The sequence below is a fragment of the Lathamus discolor genome, chromosome 3 (assembly GCF_037157495.1).
Source record: "Lathamus discolor isolate bLatDis1 chromosome 3, bLatDis1.hap1, whole genome shotgun sequence".
Lineage (NCBI taxonomy): Eukaryota > Metazoa > Chordata > Aves > Psittaciformes > Psittacidae > Lathamus > Lathamus discolor.
The window spans coordinates 132387073-132409690 of record NC_088886.1 but is presented as its reverse complement, the minus strand read 5'-3'; the positions used below and the strand labels follow the sequence as shown (position 1 = coordinate 132409690).

The window sequence follows — 22618 nt, the reverse complement described above, 5'->3', positions numbered from 1 at the left end:
ATGTACACCAGTTGCTCCAAATTACGCATTCACATGTATTCACTAGAGCCCATGGTACCCATCATGTACAATATCAACAGCTTCTGATGCTGCTTTTCAGTGAGACAGAGGTTCAAAAAGAGTATATAATTATAGTGCAGCAGACAATAAGAGGAACTGAGGAGAAATGTAAAACCATCACTGATAAGACTTTAGAGAGTACATAGAGTCTGCAGGACTGGTTACTAATGAAAAAGACAAGTTACATCAAGTTACACACCTGGTAACATCCCCCAGGTGGAATGGGCACAGGGAACGAAAAAGCCCTGATGTCTTCTGGATGGTGACAAGCAGATGATCTTCCAGTGCTGCTGGACTGGGTGCTGGCACCGCATTCCCAGGGTCCTCCGCACAGACCGCTGCCCTTGCACAGCGAGGAGGGGTGGGAATGATCACAGGAGTCCTGGGCCAAAGGTGTTTCTGTCCAGCTTCCTACTCCCTTTCTTTAGGAGGGGAAGGAATCGGGAGGAAGCCCTGCATCCAGTTATTGCTTAGATTTTTCAAACTATGTACCACACACATGCACACACAAGCATACCCTTCCACATTGTCAACACTTTCTGCTGTTATAACTGGAGAAAAGTTACAATGAGACATAACTGCAATGAAAAAGCTGGCTAGAAATCATTCCGGTATTGTAAACCAAATCTCATTTATTTTGTTTGTTAATTAATAAATAATTACTTATTCCCAAATACAGTTGCATTGGTGGAACACATTGATGACAAACATTTTCTTTACAGATGACTTAAGAAGGCACCACATACCCAATGAGGAACTGATGAAAATCCACCCATATAAGTTATTTCAATTAAACTGCACTCTCTAAAACAAATCCAGCATTTTGCATGAGGAAATCTGTGCTCTTGGGAAAGAGCCATGGCTGCAGGGTGGCAGTCCAAGTCTGCTGTGTGACAACTGGACTGGAAGGTGTTGCAGTTGCCCCAGAAGGAGGAGATTCACAGGGAGGTGGTTCTGGCCCTAGAGCCAAAGACTAGGTAAGTCAGGTTTGGCCTTAGTCACACCTCCCAAGCAAGAACCACCGCTATAAATGAGCCTCAGGGCACCAAGAAATGCAACATGTGAAAAAGGCCACATGCAGGAAAAGGGAACTGTGAAACCAATGGCCCTCTGTTCCCTTCAGCCTGCTGTGCTTCTGTGCATGCAAAGAGCCTGCTGTATTCTTCAGTCCTAAGCACCGTCTGCTGGCAAGGCAGAATTCAGCTTAGTTTGCCTCAGCACCTCTTTAACCTATGGTTTAATGTCACTGTTGTTTGCATCATGAAACAGGGCTTTCCTACAACTGATTTCATGACTATTGCACATTTCCCATAGTCCCCACCCGAAGAAAGAACTCAGTTCACAGCTGTCCTTTTGCCTAGTACTGACCTCTTCCATCATGGTTTCCCACAGCAGCAAAGGGAAAGAAAAGCCCAACAAACACAAAGGGGCACGAAAGAAAAATATTTGTGATTTGAAAAGTTGTCATTTGGCTTTCTTTTAATGCACAAACATTTTGTGCTCATCATCACAGGCATTACTGCGTCTTATACTGATATGCAAATAGCAATTTTATAGGCATATTTTATATACATAATATTTATATGTATATAGGGAGTTGTTTATGGGTGTGCATGTGTGTGTTTGTGGACACACATACTCCCATGGCCTAGCAACAAGTTGGGCATCAGAATGGTCTAGGCCAGAGACAGGTTTGCTGATGGGTTCATACTCAAATGGACTCAGTACCAGGCTGGGACCTGGAGCAACACTTATCATTCATTCTCTGTGGCAAAGTGCTCTAGAGAAAGCTCTGGGTACGTGATGAGAACCACTTTCGTATTTGTTTTCAGAATTTCCCAGTTCCATTTTTTCATTTAGCTACAAATTCTCCAGGTCAAAACTCCCTCTGGGACATGTACATGTCTAGATGAATGCACATGTGAATGTGAATGCAGCTCTCTTAAGCTAGCAGAAAGGATTGGCCAAAATTGTTAACAAAGTCCTACTTGAAATGTATTTGGTGTTCAAGTTAGGACTGGCTCCTTTTCAGATTCCCACATTTCAGTTTACCTTCACAGTAGAGTAAAAAATACATTCTGCTTTCCTTGCATACCTGGAAGTAGTATATTGGAGGAGCCTATTCTCCACAGTAAGAATTTAAGGAGGCCCTCAGAAAGGGTGCAGGAGTGTGCACATTTAGAAAACAAACGTAAGTTAACCAAGCAAAAGGGAATTTGCTTATCAAAATACCATCGATTTTATATCTGTGCACTGATACTTTGTACCCACAGTCTCCCCTTGGAAAGCAAGCTTTTATCCTGTCCTCTGAGACCCTGCCTGCTTCTTGACTTGTGGCTCTTAAAGGCATTTAAATTTGTAATTCAGTTTTGCTTGCCTACCAAACAAGCAAACAAAAGGCTTTTCCACTCAGCCAGGCTTTCAGATCACATAGGTTCTGTCCAAATATACCATGGATACTTTAATAGATGTATTTATCTATATTTTAACATAGAGATGGCATTCTGCTCTGTACTGGAAAAGATATTATGCTTTACACAGTGGCAGCAGCAGATACGTGCAACATGAATGGCGCCAAGTCAATTTAGCAAAGTATTTGTGACCAAAATAAAAGGCAAAATATTCTTAATAGGAGAAATTTCCCTTAATTTAGCAACTTGAAAATTATTTCTTGTTCCTAAAGCACTCTTGATTTTAAAATTCTTTTTTATTTCTTTCAAAATGAGCCCTTTCCCAGGAGAGACTGCATTTTTTGAGTTCCAAGTCAAATTTGGTTTAAAATTTTGATGTTTGCAGAATAGGTCAGGATAGTTCAGGCTACAACAGATCTCTAAGATGTCTCTGAATGAACCTCCTGACCAAGGAGGGTCAGTTCTGAGGCCAGCCCAGATTGTTCATGGCTTTATCCAGTCAGATGTTCAAAATTTTAAAGGGTGAAGACTGAACAATGAATGCTTATTCAAATATGGGCATTAGCTGAATATGCTCAAAACCCAAACCAAACTACTATTAACTTCTCTACTTCCACCCCACATCTTTGCTGCAACCCTCCCTGATGAATCACAAAATGGCAAGTCTGGCATAACTCTGCATAAAAGGTGAAATGAACCTTAGAAAATCATTAAAGGCCAAATCAAATCCCAACTGAAATCAGTGAAGAGATGCCCTTTGTGTTTGACTAGCTACTTTAAGGGAAATGTTTTAGCAAATAGCACTGACAAAAGGAAGTGTCAGATGGGATCAGGACAGATTCTGAACACATGGCTGTAGTCAGAGACAGAGGAAGGCTGGGAGCTGAGTTCAGGTTTGGGAAGGAGTCAAACCACCAAGTGTTGGTCTGTGTCCTTGAGAGCAGCCTCGGTCCTGGGAAATTAAGGATTTACGGAAGAAAACCTCTATCATAAATATTAAAACTGGAAGAGTAGAGCAGTGCCTGTGTCCCATCTTCACGCTGGATTTATTAACAAAAGGCCTGATTCTTCCCTTTCTTTCCAAGAAGTCAAGAATCGTTTCACTGAAAAGAGTCTTTTGAAAATAGCCTCAGATGTGGATCAGGCTGAAAGTCACTGGTATAATTCTTCATTAAAGCTCCTGCACTTCAGTTTTAATTGGGGGAAAACAGTATGAAAATGAGACAGAAAAAATAAGTCAATACTCCAAATATGGACATTTTTAAGCAGGCACATTACATTCAATTTTTCCATCTTTTCACCAAGGTTCTATCATTATCTATGATGATAAAAAAGAGCTTATGAAAGGATGAGTGATATTTTGATACAGATTTTTCAAAGAAAAGTGATAATTCAAAGAAACACTTTTCTAGATATTAATACTTCAGATGTTTTCTGTCTTTTTTTTTTTTTGAATCACAGAATTCAGAAGACTGAAATTATTTACATTTTTCAGATTTTAAAAGTTAGTACTGTATTTCAGTGGGAGCCTGAAAACAAAGCAAAAAGCATTTTAATTATAATAAGCAAAGGTCTTCTCATCCTAACAAGAAATTAAATACTGTTAAGGGATTTCATTCTAACCTTGGCCCTTACCATAATATTTCAGGCCAAGTATCAAGATAAGTTGAAGTTTTAAGCTGTATTATAGATAACCCCTGGCTCTAGGGGAACTTCTTTGAAGATTAAGAAGAAATACAAAGAATTCAGCAGCATGTTAGTGGGCACTGCAAAAGTATATTGAGAAGTCTAGAGCAGCTGCAACTGAATTCTGGTTGTTTAAATGTTTTTTGACATGGCTGTTGTATTGCGCATTCAGTATACAATCTTCTTGTCAAAAACATCTGGGCAATCAATGTGTGCAAAAAATGAATCTTGGGTTTATGGCATATTTGTAGCCATATGTTTTCTACCTGTCAATACAGTTCAGTGAGTGAGGAAAGTTCAGTAGACGAGGCATCTGTCCTAGGTCTCACAGGGTGCACAGGATGGTCTTGCAGGTTATATTTTGTGTCATATATCATGCAACACATCTGGGCAAAAGGACACTTGCTTTGGCAATGCCAGTCACCATAATGGCAAAGCAGCAGCAGCAGCAAGCAGTGGCTTCATACTGTCGTATTTATTTGTTTAGCTGGCATTGCCCTTTCATCTCACTGATAATTTGGTGCTTACTCAATTTCACTGTTCAGAGTGATCATCACCTCACATCTTTCAATGTGGTCAGCTTTCATTTTCCTTCCCACCCAAACCACAATGAGATTCAGACATAAAGTGTTGTACAAACATCAAATCTGCATGTGCTTTTGTGTGCATGTGTCTGTCCAAACGGTTCTTAACACTGTCATCTGGCATATTTTGTTCAGCTTTCAAGATACTCCTTCAGCAGCAAAATCATCTATATCTGTGATAGACACTATGTCAGTATTTGGTGTTGGGCTCATGTCCTTTCCTAAGTGAACTTTAGTTTCTTGAATGTCTTGACTGTACGAGGAAGAGGCTGGTTCAATATAGGGCTGAGTATCCACAGCTTCAGAGTATCTGCAGACCTGCTGGCCATCTTCATGTAGTTCAGCTTGTTCTCCTGGTTCAGCTGGCATTAACCAGGTAGGTTCAGAGAGCTGAGAAGGTGACTTCAGCACTGCTACAGATGAAGCTGGTAAAGGCAGCACTCTAGGGTAGGAGACATAGGGAGAACTCATAATTTCTGAAGAGGAGGGTTGGTCTAAGTTCCCTTCTGAGGAAGGGACTGAGACTTGAACATATTTGCCAGTTTCAGGGTCATAAAATGTCTTTACATTAACTTCAGCTGGTAAATCAACTACATAGTATTGACCAGAGTCAGGGTCTTGGAGGAGTTTACGTTGGGTTAAAGAGGGTGAAGGGCTTACTGTTGATACACGACTGGATCTTCCTGTACTGGTTTCTGTGGGAGTAAAAGTTGAGTGAGGGGCAGGGTGGAGAGGAGAATATCCCAAGGCTGAAACAGATGCTAGTGTCTGTCCAGAATGAGAAGACTTCCTCCCTACAGCATCTGTATGCTCAGTCTGATGTTTTTTCTGCTGCTCTTGCATTTTCTTTCTCCTGTTTGCCAGCTTTTTGGCCCTCCGCAGAGCTTTTTCTGTTTTTGGTGGCACAGCGGGAGGCTTGCCTGCTGCTCTCTCCCTAGGGTCCCTGGGCTCCAGTCCCTCAGCTTCCCCTGCAGAATCAGAAAGCAGATTTCTCTGTGCTGAATCAAGTATCTCTCCGGCAGCCATGTCAGCTTGGCTCTTTGGTGCCATGTTCAGCAAGGCAGGGTTTATAACATCCTCTGTCTCTCTAAGGCCTGAAATTGTTGGTTTGTCTGACAACGAACTGGCAGTAAGAGAGTACATTGTGCTGCCTGACCTGGGGCTTGCAACAGCAGAGCATGCAAGACTATCTAACAAAACTGGTGCACCTTCTGCACGTAGGATGTCCTCTAAAGCTTCATGGGATACAGGAGAATAAGAGTGGTCCTCTGATATGGAGTCAGTCACAGGGGAAATTGTCTCCCTAGTGATTATTTTTTTCGCACAAGATCCACCCCTGCGATTAGATAGATGATGATTCTTAAAGTAATTTGTCTTTCTTTCTGTGGGATAACTGGGGTTGTTTCGTTCTTGGTAATTTTCCAGACCTATATTTGGATGTGTTAAGCTGTGTCTTGCCTTCCTAGACTGGGTCCTCTCTTTCCTTCTGCAGACACTTTCCTCATTCGTTTTCCCAACTTTATCTAACAAAGCGCAAGTCTCTTTATCTTCTTCCATCAGCTTCCCTAACAAAGGGTTCTCTGTATCTTCCAGATGACTGGGATCCAGTGTTGCTGGAGTAGATCCAGGCTCACTGGCCTCTTTTCCTCTGTCGGTTGCTCCATCCCTCACATTCTGCTTCCCTCTGTGCCTCGATGCTGACCAGCCTACCTCCTGAGCATGCAACGTCTTTTGGTATTGCTTATTGTGCCATGCTGGGGGCATAAACCTACCTTCCATTTCCTTATAACTGCTGCTCACTGTATCATCCAGGGAAAAGGACCTGAACAGAGGCAGCTTGACAGCCCTTATTACCTGAGGAGACCTGAACGTGTTATCTTTAATCATAAACAGACTGGGTTTGGTTGCACTTGAAGTTGGCAGTGTTTGTGGTTCTTCAGGCTTGGGGATGGACATGTCCCTTACACTGCTGGCAGCAGAATCCACGCTGTTGGCCTCTTTGCTTTTCTCTCTCCTCAGTTTGTCTTTCATCAAGCTCCTCTGTTCATTCCCTGTAACCTTCCCCTCCCTTTTCTCTGCTGCACTAGGACCAGAGCCGATACAAGCATAATACTGCAGCTCATCTTCCTCAATCTCTTCCCCTTTCTCATTGTGGCTATTCTTACTGTCTGTACCCATTTCACTCTTAGTCCTCTGACTTTCTTGGAGGCATGCCTTCTGTACCAGGGGCACTGGTGGAAATGCCTCATCCTGAAGTGGCTGCTCTACCGTGGAGACAAAAGACTGCTCTGAAGAACTAGTGCTTCTTCTGCCTTGTGCTTCACGGTCAGGTACCACCAAGTTGATTTGGGTGTCACTGTAAGGTACATCCTCTGCTGGTGAGAGTTGATTTGGGAGTGTTTTGAAGGCAAGATTTTCATTCTGAATAGCAGCCTGTCTCTCATTTTCCTCACCCTGGACAGTGTGATTTTGCCCAGCTGTTGTGTCTGCATTGTCTCTACTGAATGGTTTCAGTGCTGGATAGTGTAGATGTTTTCTTAAATCAGGTTCATTTGATTCATGTCTGAACAAGGGGAAGTTTTCATTCTTCCTTGTGTTTTTAACCAGGTCTTCACGTGTTGAGTTGTCTTGCTGCAAATTGTCTCCAGTTTGGTAAAATAAAAGGTCCCCTGTTGTCTGGGGTGAACTCATAGTCAGGTAATTGTCTGTAAAGTGTCCAGTTAAATCAGTTTTATTGTCCTTCTCGTGAATACTGCCAGACAATATGGAGGTTATATCACTCGATTCATCTTTGTCTGCAATATTCTTGCTACTTTTTTCTTGTGAAGTGGAGAATGAGGCATTTATTTTTGTACTTTCCTGGATATTCTCCCTCATTTTGTTTTTCTCCTCCAAGGCCCTCAACAGAGGAGAAGGAGTATAAATGCTTTTAACACGTTTGCGCACATCCTTCAAGTTGAATAACAGACTCGATGCTTTTGATTTGTAACTATCCCGAGACCTGTAATTGTCGAATGCGTTCCCCTCATGGTCTCCCAGTGCCGTGTTCTCAGTGGGTGGAGGTGTCAGTGGGATCAGCTCACTTTCAACAGTGTCCTCCTGTTTTGGTGGTATGATGGGTGTTAAGAGTTCGGTGATGTTGAAAGGGGGACTGATCGATCCAGGGGAGTTTACCTGTCTAGGTAGAGGAGTCACCTCCAGACCAGGTCTGGCACCAGTCGCCTTTTCAGACAATGAGCATGTCTCATCGCTGGCTGTGAACTTCTCCTTTGAAGTCTGTTTCTTCTCTGCTGCCCCTTTTGCAGCCCTCTGCCTCCTCCAGGGTGGACAGGTATTGCCCAACTGCTGACTGAGGTGCTCGCCTTCAGTTAAGGTGCCCAGGGGTCTTGGTGGAGGTGGGCTGGGTGCCTGGGACATAGGTGAAACCATCCTGTGGGGCATGGACTGGGGTGAGATGGAGGCTGGGGATATGGAAGGGGGGGAAAGTTGAGCTGGCATTGGGGGTGGTGGCACAGGAGGAGCTTCAGGGTTAGGGGGTGTTGGGGGATGGCCCTGCTGGTTTGGAGGTGGAAGGGGTGGGACAGGTGGTGGCTGAGGGGGACCCCGGTGCACATGGATTCTAGGGGGGGGTGTAGGAGGAAGAGCAGCAGGAAATTCAGTTTCTGAAGGAAAGGGGTCCTGAGTTTCATATGCAGCTGGGAGAGGGATGCTGAAAGCAGCTTCTGGTGTTAGCTTCATCCGAAAATCTTTCTCTTGTTTCTTAGCAACAGTGGTCTTGACAGGTGGCAATTTATGTTCCTGTGTGTAGGATCCTTTAATAAATGGTGCTTCTTCCAGGTAGGTAAGACCTTCCTTTTTCATTTCTATATCAACAAATTCCTCCTTTTCAGACATTTTTTTATGATGAACTTTCCATGATTCAAAAGCACTATTCTCACTGTGAAGAAAATTACCTTTTTTTGCTGGCTCATTAACTTTCACAGTTCTGTTTTTTAAAGCCTTTTTGGAAGAACGGGAAAAATTTGACTTGGCTACTTTTGACATCTCAATCAGCACAGGATAATAATCATCAGAACCACAATAACTCAGGTCTATTTTATTAGGTCTTTTCTGTGGCTCATGTCTGCTACTGCGAGAGTGGCTACCTTGACTAGCCTCAGAATATTCAGAAAGTTCCTTGTGGTTGCTTAAAATGTCTGTGTCATCCCAACAAGCCATATCATTTCCATGATTAAACTTACATTTCTGAAAGCTATTCTTAATGGGCTGCTTAACAGCTATCAGGGAACCCCCTGACCCTTGGTCTGCAGTCTTATCAAATGTCTTAATCAATGAGGACACTTTTGAAGCATGTTTATTGTTCCTTGGACCAGGAACTGGTAAATTCAGTTTTTTCCTTTCCATGGTAAAGCTGTTATTTTTAGCAACCTTTTTCTCCTCCTGAGCACACTTTGGTAACTGCTGGAATGTGGAAGCCCATATTGTATGTTCATTGTTTCTTGCTGTTAGCTTGTTACAGACATTGCTGTTCTTGATGGCATGGTTTAATGCACCTGGGTGAAGTTTAGCAGAGAACTGGAGGGCAAAGTCGGGTGAAATAGGAAGATCTGACTCACTGTAAGAGTCTTCGAGTTCTGCCACACACAAACTTTTGAAAGCCCGGTCTGTGAGGCTGCTCACTTCTCTATCTGTTTCATCCAGGAGACTCCCAATACTTGAGGAGTCACTATGTCCTTCTGTATGTTTCTTATTTCCCTGCATTGTTCATAGGAATCATGAATGAATTCTCCAAAGGATTAATTTCAGGCAGATGATTGTGTGGGGTGGTTCCAGCTGTTCCAGTTGTTAGCAATTCACAATCATAAAGTGATTTGGTGCTGCTGTTGCACATTGATTCATCTTATGGAATAGTTGAAGGAAATTTTCTTCTCTGCAAAGCCAAAAAATATAAATAATAATTTTTCTATATTAGCACTATTAGACAAGTTGCAGATGTATCAGTGACTGACTAATTTACTCCTACATGTATTCTAAGCAGGATGCTAGCAATAAAATGAATAACATAGCATAAAAAATAATTGTTATGTTTGACAATTTAAGTAGCTTACGGTAGGTAGCTCATAGTTTAATTTCTTGAAAGCGCCATTAAAAAAAGTGGTTTCACCTCAGGTTTCTTGCTTGGGTTCTTAAACAAGGATATAAGAACCAAATTTCAGTACTTGCCTTTCCATACTTCCAACTATAAGGACCTCTGAGCATTGTACATGTATTTAGCTTAGAAAGTTAGCTGCTTTTTGGGCAGGAAAAATTAACGATAAAAAGGGGAAAATTTACTTAAAAAAAGAAGGCCACTTGGTACATCATTGCACACTATGTCCAGAATGAAAGAAAAGTTGGTAAAACTTGGCAAGAAATCATAATTATAATTTAAAATATTTTGTGAAAAATAAAATTATAGGAGATTATATCCTCACTCATTTATTAGTTCATGACTGTGGAAAATATAGTCTACAGAGATGAACATGCTTGTATCAGGCTGGAGTTTTGCTGTGATAATTACCCTGAGCAGAACCCTTGTTTCAGAAAGCAGAATGGCACTACAGGTAAAGAGGACTTACTGTGCATTAGCAGGCTCCAAGCAAATACTGCTGGAGTAAAATCCTCCACCCATTTTCAAATACAGCTAGGTTGGCACACTGGAACTGAAGAGGCTGCTAATATCAGTTTAGCCAGCAGAAGGCAGGAGAGCCTAGGGTACTCTAGCAGACCCACTAAAGGAGCTCAAGGAGCATTTGGTTTCAGTTCTAGAACTGCTGAGAGAAAAAGGTAACCCATTCAACACAATTGCAAAATATCACAGCCTTCCTTAAGCCCCGATCACAATGCAGTCAGGGCCTACAGCATGGTAGTTTTTGTCCAATTCCACATCAACATGAAGACAGGATGGTGGAATCTTTGGGTGGAACAAGTAAAAGCAAAACAGACCCTTCAGCTCTACTTGAAATCTTGGATCCACTGTAGAACTGAGCCATGACATACAGATCCAGGTATCAACAGCTCCAGCTGTCCAAATCCGTAATTCCAGAAGCTCAGCTCAGTGAGACTCTTGTAAAGCGCACATTTTTCTCTGAGGATTCAGTGCTGGTCAAAGTATGAAAAGTCAGAGGAACTGGGCTTAATCAGCTGAATTACTCAGGCTCAGTTCTTCAACTGAAAATACTCCTCATTTTCCCTTTCTATTGAAAAAATCTCAGCTAACCTATTTTTAGACTCAAAGTATCGTAGTGAATCTTGATTCTGTCCTTCCAGCAACAGAATTCCAGTAACTTATGCAGAACTAGAATAGATTTACACCAGAAATAAAATGAGCTTAACAGAGCTTCTCCCTTTTACTTTGTACAAAGACTTTTCAAAAAGTGAGTTTCATTCCCCTCAGGGTACATACAGTTTTGTGTATAATGCAGCAAGAAAAAGAGAAGACAAATGAAAGGCCATCCCACTCTTGGTTTTGATACTTAACTGTCATATGAGCGGGAAGTATAGGTACATACCTGCCTGCCATGTAACTTTGCTTCTCATATTTAGAACTCCCTCTCATGCTTGCATTTGGCTTCATTTCTAACCATCTTTAGTGAGGAGGTAGAAATAGTCCAGTGATGTACAGTTGACAGAAGTAGTGTCCTGGGATGTTTCCGACCCTCAGCATTTTTTGATCTTAAATGAACTCTGCAATTTGAAAACAAAGACATTTATTTGCATGATCTGAAGATTGTCTTGTGCTCCATTCATTTACTTGTTCATTCACATTTCACAACCATTTTAGGAGTGACTTAAAGGATTTCTCACCAAAAGACACAGGTATCCACCCCAAAATTACAGTAATCAAATACCTTCAGGCTTTAGTAGCTTGTGGAGTGCAGTCAGGTTCCAAGCAAACAACTATAGCAATCTCCAACATTCTCTGGTAGCCCCAGCAGGGACTAACAGCTGAGTGAGCAATGGTTTCCTGGCAGTCTGCCCATTGCAAAGGCTGAGTGACGTCTCCAGGCTAAAAAGAGGGGTTGTGCCAGATGAGTTCTTCCCTGCCGCTGTCTACACCCCTGCTGCGCCACACATTCACAGGGACTGCAGAGGAAAATGCGTGCCTCTACTTCACCTGTATATGACTTCCTACTGCCAACAAGTATAGACAGACATCGGTCTGGTGGACTGGGAACTAACACAGTTGAGGTTTGAAAGTTTATCCTTTTCACTGCCCCTGTTGTAAAGGAGGGGAAAGGTGGACATTTGGGATGGTGAGGGGCAGTAAACAAAACATCCAATTTGCTTCCATGCATGAACCAGAGTCAGAAGATGCTAAAGGAAAGCTCAGTTATGGCAAACATGCATTGCTGCTCTCTTCTTGCTGTGGAGACCCCCCAAGGTTCAGATTAGTTTGCTTAACCTTTGCAAGAATATATCCATTTCCTACAAAGAGAATTGCCTGGCCCTAGATAATGCAAATAGCACATAGATGTGCTTGGTACAGTAGACTTTTTCTGAAGCAATGGTCTGTCCTAAGGCTTTTGTGTCAGTCCATGGTATTCAAAACACACTGGCAAAAGTGGCTCGCCCATTGGTATGGTCTCCTATACTTTATTAGAGGAAGGACAGTTGCAGTGTTAGTTTAGGGACAAGTCTGTACCAATCAGAGCTTTCTGTCATTTGTTTAAAATGTCTGAATTAAAAAAAAAAAAAAAGTTAATATAAATTAACCCCCCCCCCCGCAATGTTTGGTTGCAGCCAGATGTAAAAGGTCATCCTCATCGCAGAGATGTGTACTCAGTTATCTCTTTGCTCTGAAGCTAAATTACAATTTTACTGCTTCTGTGGTACTCTTAACTGTGCAAAGCCAGCACAGCGGTGGGAGATTGTGATTATGTTACAGCTCACACTTCAAAGGAGCTGTTGACTAAATTCCAGCAGCACAATGTTTATCACTATTGGTGGTGGTGCCTGAACTAGGAAGAAGGCTGGCTTTCAGATCTCATGGACAGAGGTCTGAAGAAACATCTTGTCCCTTGTAAACTGAGAACACTTGCTGAAAATGTGAGTAGCGTAACAATAAACATGGAGATCATGATGTAATCTCAGCGATTATTTTCCTAGACGGAATCACTGTTACAAAAACAACTTGGTGTCACCGATTAAAAAAAGAATAGCGACTGTCACTGTCTCTGAAACCCTTGTGAAGATCCTTGTCTTGCCTGGCCAATACTAGTACTTGGGCAGTGTAATGTTTCAAGCTGGAAAAGCTATATCTAAACCAAGTGTTCAAGGTACAGATCACTAGTGGGACTGATCTAGCTCTCTCTTGTATAGGTATGATGGCAAGTTCTGAACTTCAGGCAAAGCAGCTGTTCATGGCTGGTTTAGTAACCTGATAAAGTCCCATTTCTTTACCTTTTTGGACAAACATGGCGACAAGCAAGTAAGGTGCAGTGTTTGAGCTTAGGTCATGATTCAGCTCGTTCAAACATTGAAGGATGTCTGAATTTAGTATATTTCAAGACAGAGGAAAGCAACTCTGGGCATTTGGAACTGCTTGGGAAATACTGAGAATTATGTGAGGAGTTTGCAGCAGGCATCATCTGATACAAGCTACCAGAAAAGCTTTCATGAATGTACAGATTTCAAGAAGCTTAATCAGAAACCAACCTCCCTTCTTTTAAATAGGAGGCTTTTTTCAGTGGCTCTCTTAAGTGCCTAGCAAGTTGTGATGAGGAGTTGAATTACAGAGGCTATTCCTGGCCTGGCACAGACTGAATGTCAACTTTTTTCACTAGTCAGGAGCTGGGCAAACCAGCAAACTTGGCTGGAGCGTGTGACATCACTGCTGTTGCAATATATAAAGGGCTGGTTGGTTTACCCACGCCCCTTGGGCTGGTATTTGGCTGAAATGTTGTGCCATGAGACATCGTGGTGGCATTTTGGCAGCGCCTCTGGGAGTTGTATAGCAATCTGAAGTCAGCAGCACTGCATTCCCCTTGAGAATGGGAAGAGAAGGGAGAGGGAAGGAAGGTTTATTATTATCTGTTTTTTTTAATCTTTGTGAGCTGGCTGCTTCATGTGGTGCTTTCTGTAAGACATCCATCCATGGCTCCAAAACTCAGAGCCCTGTGGTGACTGCTAGCTGAGGTTTAATTCAGCGGCATACTTGCACACACATTGCTGCTTTAGGCTTTCATGGGCTTATCATGACAATGAACAGTTAGTGCTTCTTACCATGGGAAATAGGGGAATCCCCGAATTCATGACTTGTCTGCATAGATGCACGTTTGTCTATGGCACACATGGAAGCTCATAATAGGATGAGAGGGCTGGATGAAACAGGCCTGTTCAGTTATGTGTCGTCAGGACAAGACAATGCTCCCAGCTGATGGCAGCTCCTTGCCAGCCTGAGCAGCGACGGCTGAGGAGGTCTCCTGGGTGTCACTGGAATATCCCGCATGGCAGTACGTGAATGGCTATTGAGTGTGCTGCTGTCAGTCAGTGATCACAGTACCACTGTCTTCATTGTGTATTTAGGAAAACAGACGAAAAGGTGTTGGGAAGTTAAAAGTCACCTTGTGAGACCCTGTTAGCAGCAAGGCACCAGAATGATGTCCAGGAGAAAAGAAAAACACTGCATCTGATGTAGAATGCCTGAGCGTCTGTTGTGCTGGGATGTTTGGACTGCCAGGGATGTGTGAGCTGATCATATTGGGCTTCATTGGAGCCAAATGCTCTCTCTGCTCTGCCCTGCTGCCTGGGCTGCTCTAGGTACACTGACTCTCTGGACAGCCCTTGGGGCACATGAATGGGGGAAGGATCATAACACCCTCACCAAGGAGGGGAGCTGCCTGACAAGAGACAGTGGTGCTCCAGCCACATTTCTGTGAGCTGTCAAGAAAGGCAACTTCTGGCTTAAGAAGGTCACAAAATGAAAGCGATTAACACAAACCTCCATTTCCCTCACCCAACAAGATCACTTCCATCTATGCTTTGTGGACATAAAGGACAACCGAACTGAATTCTTCTGCTTGGGGAAAGGAGAATCACTTTGCTTGAATACAAATAACTGCTCCAGCTGATGGAAGGTGGATAATTGGATCTGTTCATCTTGGGGTGAAGATCCCAAACACTGACAAGAAATAAGTAGCATAAAACAAAGTGACTTCAGCTCTTCCAGCATCAGATCTTTGATCTGGAAAGCAAGGTGAAGGAACCATATGTTTGAACTAAACCAGTGTAGACTGGGTCCATTCTCCTTGAGGATATGGCCCAGCAATTGTGTCTTGAACAGCTTGTTCTGGGCCAGAGAAGAGGAGACACTGTTCTTGACTTTGGGCCAACTTCTGTTCTCAGTTACACTGGTATAAATCTAGAGTCATTTTATTGACGTCAGTAGAATAACTGAGAACAGAATTGTGACTCTAAATACATCTACTTCCTAAGCCGACACTGGTGCATTATCCACAAGGCTACACAAGTAACTGTAACCACAGTAAAGTGAAATCCAGCATCTCTGAAGAGCCAAACCTCACCCCCATATGGCATTCAGACCAACATCTGAAGGAAAGGGATTTGAAACGGATACTGCATTGCTATGCCACCAAATTGTGTTGTCTGGACAACTCTGATTTTCTAACCTCTATCACTCACCACTGACAGTAGCAGTGCATTTGAGATAAAGTAGTTTCGCTCTTTCTGCAATATTAACTAGAATACCTAGACCTGGTGTGGTAGACATTGTGCAGTCCCAGAAAATGCCAGGAGAGCTGGCTGCCAATCTGAATTGCCATCCTGTGGACGATATATCTTAGAAATGCGTTTGTGTGTGTGTGAGGGGAGGATGTTCTCATCCAGACTGTTTTTGAAATTTCATGTGGAATAAAGATTCCAAAGAGAAATTAAATTATAACTAGAAGTAACATGTAACATATACCATAATAGTTAAAATTATGTTACTGAAAACAGTTACTCTCCTTAAGTCAGAGATGTTAATGTTAAGCATGCTGTTTAACATTAACTGAAACTTTAAATTTTATTTTCTATGTAAAAAAAACAATCTTGTGGTATTGCAAAAGAGTGTGATCTTGTTTTGAAATTTTCTTAAGTATTATATACAAATATGTATGCATATATATATAATATTTTCAATTCTCTTTCTAGGGGAAATGTTAAAATGAATATGATTGTGATTTTATTTGCTTAATCAAACAAGATTTTCTTTTTTTTTTTTTTTTCCTGAAGAAAAGACAGCTGATGTCTTTTTCTCTCCATGAGCTCTACTGAAGCTAGTACATATGTTGCCATAGGAGCTGAACCCAGGGACTCATCAGACTCACAGCTTGAGGAGGATCAGTGCAGCTTGGTGGAAGCATGAACGCAAGGAGAGTGTGTACCTACCTAATGACCATGTGTTACATATTCTGCACTGTGTCCTATCCTCAAAGGATGTGAACCTCTTCCAGGCCCCAGCTAGAATGCCTACCTCTTCAGCTCAGAGCACAAAGCTCCAAGCAAGGGGAGATGAAGACCTCATGTGAAGAAAAATGGGAGGAACAGAGACTTCTTGTGACACCTATGAAGAATCATGGCAAGTCTCTCTACCTTTCCCTTTCTGGTTCAATGGCAAAAACCCAACAGTTGTTTCCAGCTGGTCTCCGGACTGCCTTTCCCAGTGTCCTCAAAATGCCCCATCCTGTCAAGAGGCCTATCAAGCGTGGAAGAAGGAGACATCTCTCAGAAAGAGTTGTATCTGAACTGCGGCTCTCTTGAAACTCCTGTTCACTCCTTCCATTACCTGAGCCCTATCCACTGCCTTTGAAGAGTCAGTAACGTGCAGACATGATGGCAGAAGTCAAAGGCACAGAGCACATGACTAACACAGGCAAGGGGCAGGTGCAGCACTTGACAAACAGCGCAAGTCTATGAGAATCACAAGGCCCAGGGATGATGCTCCTCCCATGACCTGGAGTCAGCACAGACAAGTGACATTTAAGCAACTGAACCCAAACAGTGCATTTCTTGGCATTAAATGTCTGACTGTAAAAGGCCAGTCAGTAACTAGGTTAGTGATTATACACTGAGATATTTATACAGCTCTCCAGTAACATGGTACATGAGTGCCTTGTGGCTATTTATCCTTACAAACTTCCCACTGCGAGCAGGATTTCTGTCTCACAGATCAACAGCTATGGCCCAGCTTCAATCGACTGATTTGCCCAAGATACAGCATCTGTGGCAGGGCCAGGAACCAAATCTGTGTTTTTTGAATCGCACACTAAAAGTTTAATCTTTGTCAGTTGAAGCAAAAATGTGCCTTCCCACTGCCCTTCATAGGGCATGGTACTTTACCATGAGCCTCTGCAAAAAAAACCCCAAACACTTCAACAAAATATGGTGCTGTAGCTTGGCATTGCATTGTATAGTGTAATCTATCCAGATTTGCAGGTGACTGACTTACTGCAAAGATCTCAGCTCCGCCTCAAGTGCTCGATATCTATATCACTTTGAGATCATGAAGGCTCAAGCCTTCCTCACTAGTTCAAGGCGATGACTGACATTTGCATTACTACAGCCCCCTCACTGAGCGCTAACAGGATTTTGGCTCACGAGACTGCCTTTCATCTTCTTTCATTTAATCTTAAGCAAAGCCTAGAGGATGAAAGCTTCTGAGTTTTCACTTCCTGAGTGGGAGAAACAAGGTTTTCCCACAGCAGAGGGAGAGTTGTAAAGTACCACAGCATTGCAATGGCTAGAGATGGGAGATGACAAAGGGGGAAGGGAAGAAAGACACATGGACAAGAAAACAAATGTAATGGCTTGCAGACCTTGTAAAGGAGCATGCTGGACAGTCCCAGCCTGTCACAGGAAAATTGTAATGATACCAGCAAGTATGTTAGACACAAAAGGGAAGCAGGCGTACCTACACAAGGAGATCTGCAGCTAGTAACAAACCATGCCTCACTTCTCTTTCCAGGCTGGGGAATCTGAAACCATTCCCCGCTTATACTGCTCTTCTCATCAGCCCCAGCACAGTGATACCATCTGCACTGTCAAGTTTACACTCAGACCATTTAAGCTTCTTAATAAGGAGAGTCTGATCCATACCCACTCACACAGGATACAGACTCAGGAAATAACAAGCTTGCAGAAAACAAGTATTATTCTTTTACTTGTAGTCTCACCTGTTTCTTTCCTTTTCATCATCTGGGTACCAGGGTTTGGACAAGGATTTTGCTGAATCCTTTTTCTATAAAGAATTCAAGCCATTTCCATTGCTGGGTTCAAAATAATTTCAAGTTCTGAGTGGTTTTCTCACCCACTGAGTTCCATGGGATTTAGGGACATGCAATATCCTAAAATACCTGTCTTATGTTACCAAAGACAAATAGATATATGTACCACAGGGGAGAAGAGAAGATGGAGGCTTTGGTTTTCAGTTTTCTGGTTCAGGCTGCAGGAATAGAGCTATTTCTTACCTATATCCTTCCAGAGTGCTTTCAAATGCAGTTAGAAGATCCCAGTTCTAGAGCAAGCAGTGTGGCAGGGAGGGAAATACACACATACGCCAAAGCATATGACTCAAGCACACAGCCATTCATTCACATAACATCTTTCCTCTGATGACAAACTGCTCCTCAGCCATTTGTGATTATAACAGAGCCATTCCAGTTGAAGGACAAAAGCTGTGGCTTGCCTTGCTCCTGCTTGCTATCTGGAAGATAGCCATGGAAGAGATATCGCTCCTATGTGAGGACTTTTAGAGGTCAGGGGAGAGCCCACCTACCCTTACTGCAGGTATTACCTTTGGAGGCCATACTATTTTTCTCCTTTTGAGGAGCAAACGCCAGATAGTGGTCTTGTCCTGAGCAAGAAGGAAGTTCCTTCCAGTTCCCTCTTCACTGTGCAAAAAGAGTGGTAGCTGGTTTTGTTTTTTTTTTTTTTCTCTTTGGGAAATGCAAACTCCCTCTTCCTATTCAGAGATTGATTCATCGTTATGGTTTAATGGCGTGTCCCCAAGGCAATTCCTCATTCCTTTACAGTTAAGGCACATGCTAAGTCATTTCTTGTGATTATTCTGTAAAGGATATGTGCAAAAGACAGAAAGGAAAATACAAGAGTTTTAAGCAGAATTGACACTTGTTCCCTAAGGGACGGGCCAATGATTCTGGCTGAAGCAGTCCCTCAGCACCCTTGGCAATGCTGTTATCCCAGTGATTTCCCAGACCACCCAGACCCTCTGAAGAACCATGTGGGCGGGCAATAGCATCATCTCCAGCCCAGTGCTGTCACCAGACACTTCTTCCCCAGCTCTTCTCCTCAGTTCTCCTACACACCTTAAGAGGCAATTCTAGATACTTGTCTGTATCTGCACTTAATTCACAAGCCTGATTAAAGAATAATTTCTCATTTTTGGAGAAACAGACTAATCTAATGTCACTACTTCAAAACAGATCAGTCAAAACAAAGAGTCTCAGTGAACAACCTCATCATGATCAGCCTCACTGCCCTAGCACAAACCCTGGGTGCGGCTTGCAAGGTCCAGTTCACCCTGAGCATGCTGTTGCTTCTGCACCAACATCCCAGACAGACCTGGGCACTTACTCCAATTTCTGAAAGCCCTATGCTCTGAAGCATGCAAAGGACAGGGACAGGGACAGACCTGAAATACACCTCAACACAACAGAAGCCATCAGAAGTGCGCAGAATTGTAGAAGGGTCTATAATGAAGCTGACAGAAAAGCCAAGATGACCTTAAAGTATGCCAGCTTATGTTGGATCCAGGTAAAAGTGATAGAGACACATCTGAGATGGAGGATCTGCAGTAACTGTAAATTACCAGATACTTCACATTTGCTGATCCTGCATATTAAGGTGTAGCCAAATGTCAACTGCATCCATTTCTTTGAGAGACTTAAAAAAAAATTTGCAGGGGTTTTCACCTCTGTCTTTTCCACATGGAAAGTATGAGTTAGGTGGCCTTCATGTACCTGACTGTCCTAGCCCTATCACAGTTCCCCAAACAGCCTCAGACACAATGGGTAAGCAACAGGGAAAGCATCCCTGAAACTACTGGGATGTAGCTGTGTGAGTGACTGAAAAAAAAATACGTACCATTATTTGACCTGCTTGACTCATAAAAAGATTGGTTTGACTGTTACCAGGTGATAGATTTAGATTAATCATTTTTGGCTAATACCTTCTTATATACCATTATTTGCAAGCACGAGAAACTGATGTTAAAAAAGCCTAGGACTATAATTAAATACCTGTTTTTTATGCCTGTCCAAAGAGGATCATTTGGCAGGAGAACACAAGGGAGAGTGAAACCTTTCTTCTGGGGAAGCGTTGTCCTCTTACAGCTTCAATGCTACCTCAGTTTCTCTTGGACTGCTAAGGGACTGGGGTTCTTGATGGCAGCCTCTCTGACCATATACACTTGAAAGCCATAAAAATCTGTCAACAGTAACATAGTCACAAAATACCAAGCTTAAAACACACACACAATATATATATACATGTATTACCTTTAAATATATATGTATAAGCAATCACTGACCCACCCTAAAACATACACAGGCTTGCTTGGAGAGGGACAGCCTTTTCTCAAGGGTAAAGTTCCCATATCAGTGCACACATGGAGTCCCCACTATGGTCCATTTCCCCACACACCTGTCAGCTGGCTCACAAACTGCTGGTCCCAAATGCAACCCTACCTCAAGCAATGCACACCAGCTCTAAAAGCAGTGGACTCACCCGTTGCTTATAGTAGACAAGGCTCTGTGTGGCCTGGCACCCCGGCTGCAGGCAGGCCAGCACAGCAAAGCCTGCAGCTAAACTCCACTTGCAGAATTTGCCTCTGACAGCAGCTTTTTGTGTGTGTAAACTCAGCTAGAGTAAAAAAGGAAAGACTGATACACAAATGGTATTTTCTCCCAACCTAGCTCACAGGGTTAGTTGGCTTTTTTCCTGGTCCTGGAGGGATTTACATTTTCATGGGCACTTTGCACAGCTCTAGTAACACACACACAGACAAGACAAACATTTCAGAGAAGCACGTAGGAATGAGAGGCTACAGACTGAAATTTCTGTATGCTGTTGGTTTTCGGTGCAGGGGTGCAATTGCACCTGCATACCTCAATCCAGCTGTGGCCTTCAAGTTCACTGATGAGTGCCTGTTACAACTGTTTTTGTAAGTAAGAAGTTGTGAATAAGTATGTAAATACCTTCCTAGTGACAAACTTGGAAGGATGCAGAGATTTAGTTGTTTTATGGCTCCACTATACTGCAAATCTTTAATTTGTTAATATTTTCCACAGGCCTTATCCTTCAAGCATTTGCTTTTTCACATGATCAGTTCCTTAAAGAAGTGAAGGAAAAGAGCCATGGACTGTGATCCTGTCTGGAAAGCTTGTTTCTCCTTCTTATTTCTTCTCAGTTTTCCTTCTCCCCAGCCTCCCTCCCAGCAATGGCAGAGGACTAGTGAGGAGCCCTGTAACTGATATTTTGCAAAGTCAGTGTGAGCCGATTGCTCTGGCCTGCTGCTGGAAAACTTTTCCCTATTCAGATATAATTGGATTGCCCGTTCACAGGCCATTTGAAAAAGCTTAAGCAGTTTGGCTTCTCAAGTTAAATTTTAATTATTTCTGTTCTTATTTTGCTGGTGAGTTCTGCAGCTAGGCTAATAAAATGCAGTTCCTTAGGATGGCAGATTAAGAGGTTCTGCAACAACTGGACTCAGAAAAGCTTATGCCATTTAAGAAATTTTCCAGTGATTAAAATTGGATACAAGTCATAGTCACAGTCATTTATAGTGGCCTCTTAGCACTGCGTAGGTATTTGAACTATTTTACTTTTTCAAGCTCTGTACCATACTAATTGCTCTCTATAAAATATTTAAACAATTCTTTTCCTATTTGTTGAAAAAAAAAAAAAGAAGGAATAAAAATGCCTTTAAACCCTTATACAAACCATTAAAGTTTTTAAGAGTACCTTATCTGTAGGAAGTAACCATCTAGAAAATAAAATCAATGTATATTTGCTTAAAGTTGCTTACAGCACAATGCACAGGACAATTAAATGGAGCTTCATAACAATTTACTGGTCTTTTAAAAAGATTATACCCATTTACCAATATTTATGTCATAAACATTAACCACTGCATACAAATCTATATGTATGTTCTTTCCCCATGCAGTTTTCCAGAGGCAATCCTGCATTTTTCAGAGCAGAAAAAAGCCGGACAAAGTGAAAGGACTTTCCTCCTCTAATCATTGAAAATAAGACATAAATGCTGTTTGATTTCTCTTATCTGATCAATTACACAACTGATCCTTGAGTGCACACACATTCACACACTCAGGCACCACCATTTCCCTACTTTAAAAACACCCACTCACTTTCCCCCTTACCTTCTGTGCTCCAGCTTCCTGGTCAGGGACAGTGCAGTGCTGCTGTTTCTTCCCTTAAGTCAAAGCCCCAACACATTTTACAGCAGCCTGCTTACTATTAGCACTTCCCATTATTTATGTGTTTCGGACTCTCCTCCTGAACATGGTTACCTTAATAGAAACAACCCCTGAAAAATAAATGAAACAACAAAAGTGGAGGAGCTAACCCTTGAGCCCTCCCAGACCTGTCCAGCCAGGTGAAGTGAGCAAGGAATCCAAAGTTACTAAAATGTATTTAAATAGTTATCAGGCAAGGGGAAACCAAGCGGAGATCATGGTGGGAAGAGCAAACATACGTATTGGAATAACCATGCGGTGTCAAGTAACAAGACAGATGAAACAAACAGTCATCAGCTATTTTTACATTCAGATTTGCCATTGGTAATGCTTCAGAGAT

At 42.4% G+C, this 22618-nt stretch overlaps 1 protein-coding gene across 2 annotated transcripts; it reads right to left on the bottom strand.

Moving 5' to 3' along the window:
* Nucleotides 1-672: 672 nt before the first annotated feature.
* C3H10orf71 (chromosome 3 C10orf71 homolog) lies at nucleotides 673-22394 on the bottom strand. Of its 2 annotated transcripts, XM_065671846.1 has the most exons (4): nucleotides 22183-22394; nucleotides 20041-20227; nucleotides 11293-11467; nucleotides 673-9671 (listed from the first exon to the last, which is right to left on the bottom strand). In XM_065671846.1, exon 4 carries the CDS (start codon nucleotides 9500-9502, stop codon nucleotides 4880-4882), a length of 4623 nt encoding a protein of 1540 aa, XP_065527918.1. In that variant the 5' UTR covers nucleotides 9503-9671; nucleotides 11293-11467; nucleotides 20041-20227; nucleotides 22183-22394; the 3' UTR covers nucleotides 673-4879. The 2 variants fall into 2 exon arrangements, with proteins under 2 accessions (XP_065527918.1, XP_065527919.1); XM_065671847.1 differs by lacking the exon at nucleotides 20041-20227.
* Nucleotides 22395-22618: the final 224 nt, after the last annotated feature.

What these genes read in the sequence shown, in the direction of transcription:
- C3H10orf71 (XM_065671846.1), bottom strand. Translation starts at nt 9,502, where the DNA reads ATGCAGGGAAATAAGAAACATACAGAAGGACATAGTGACTCCTCAAGT.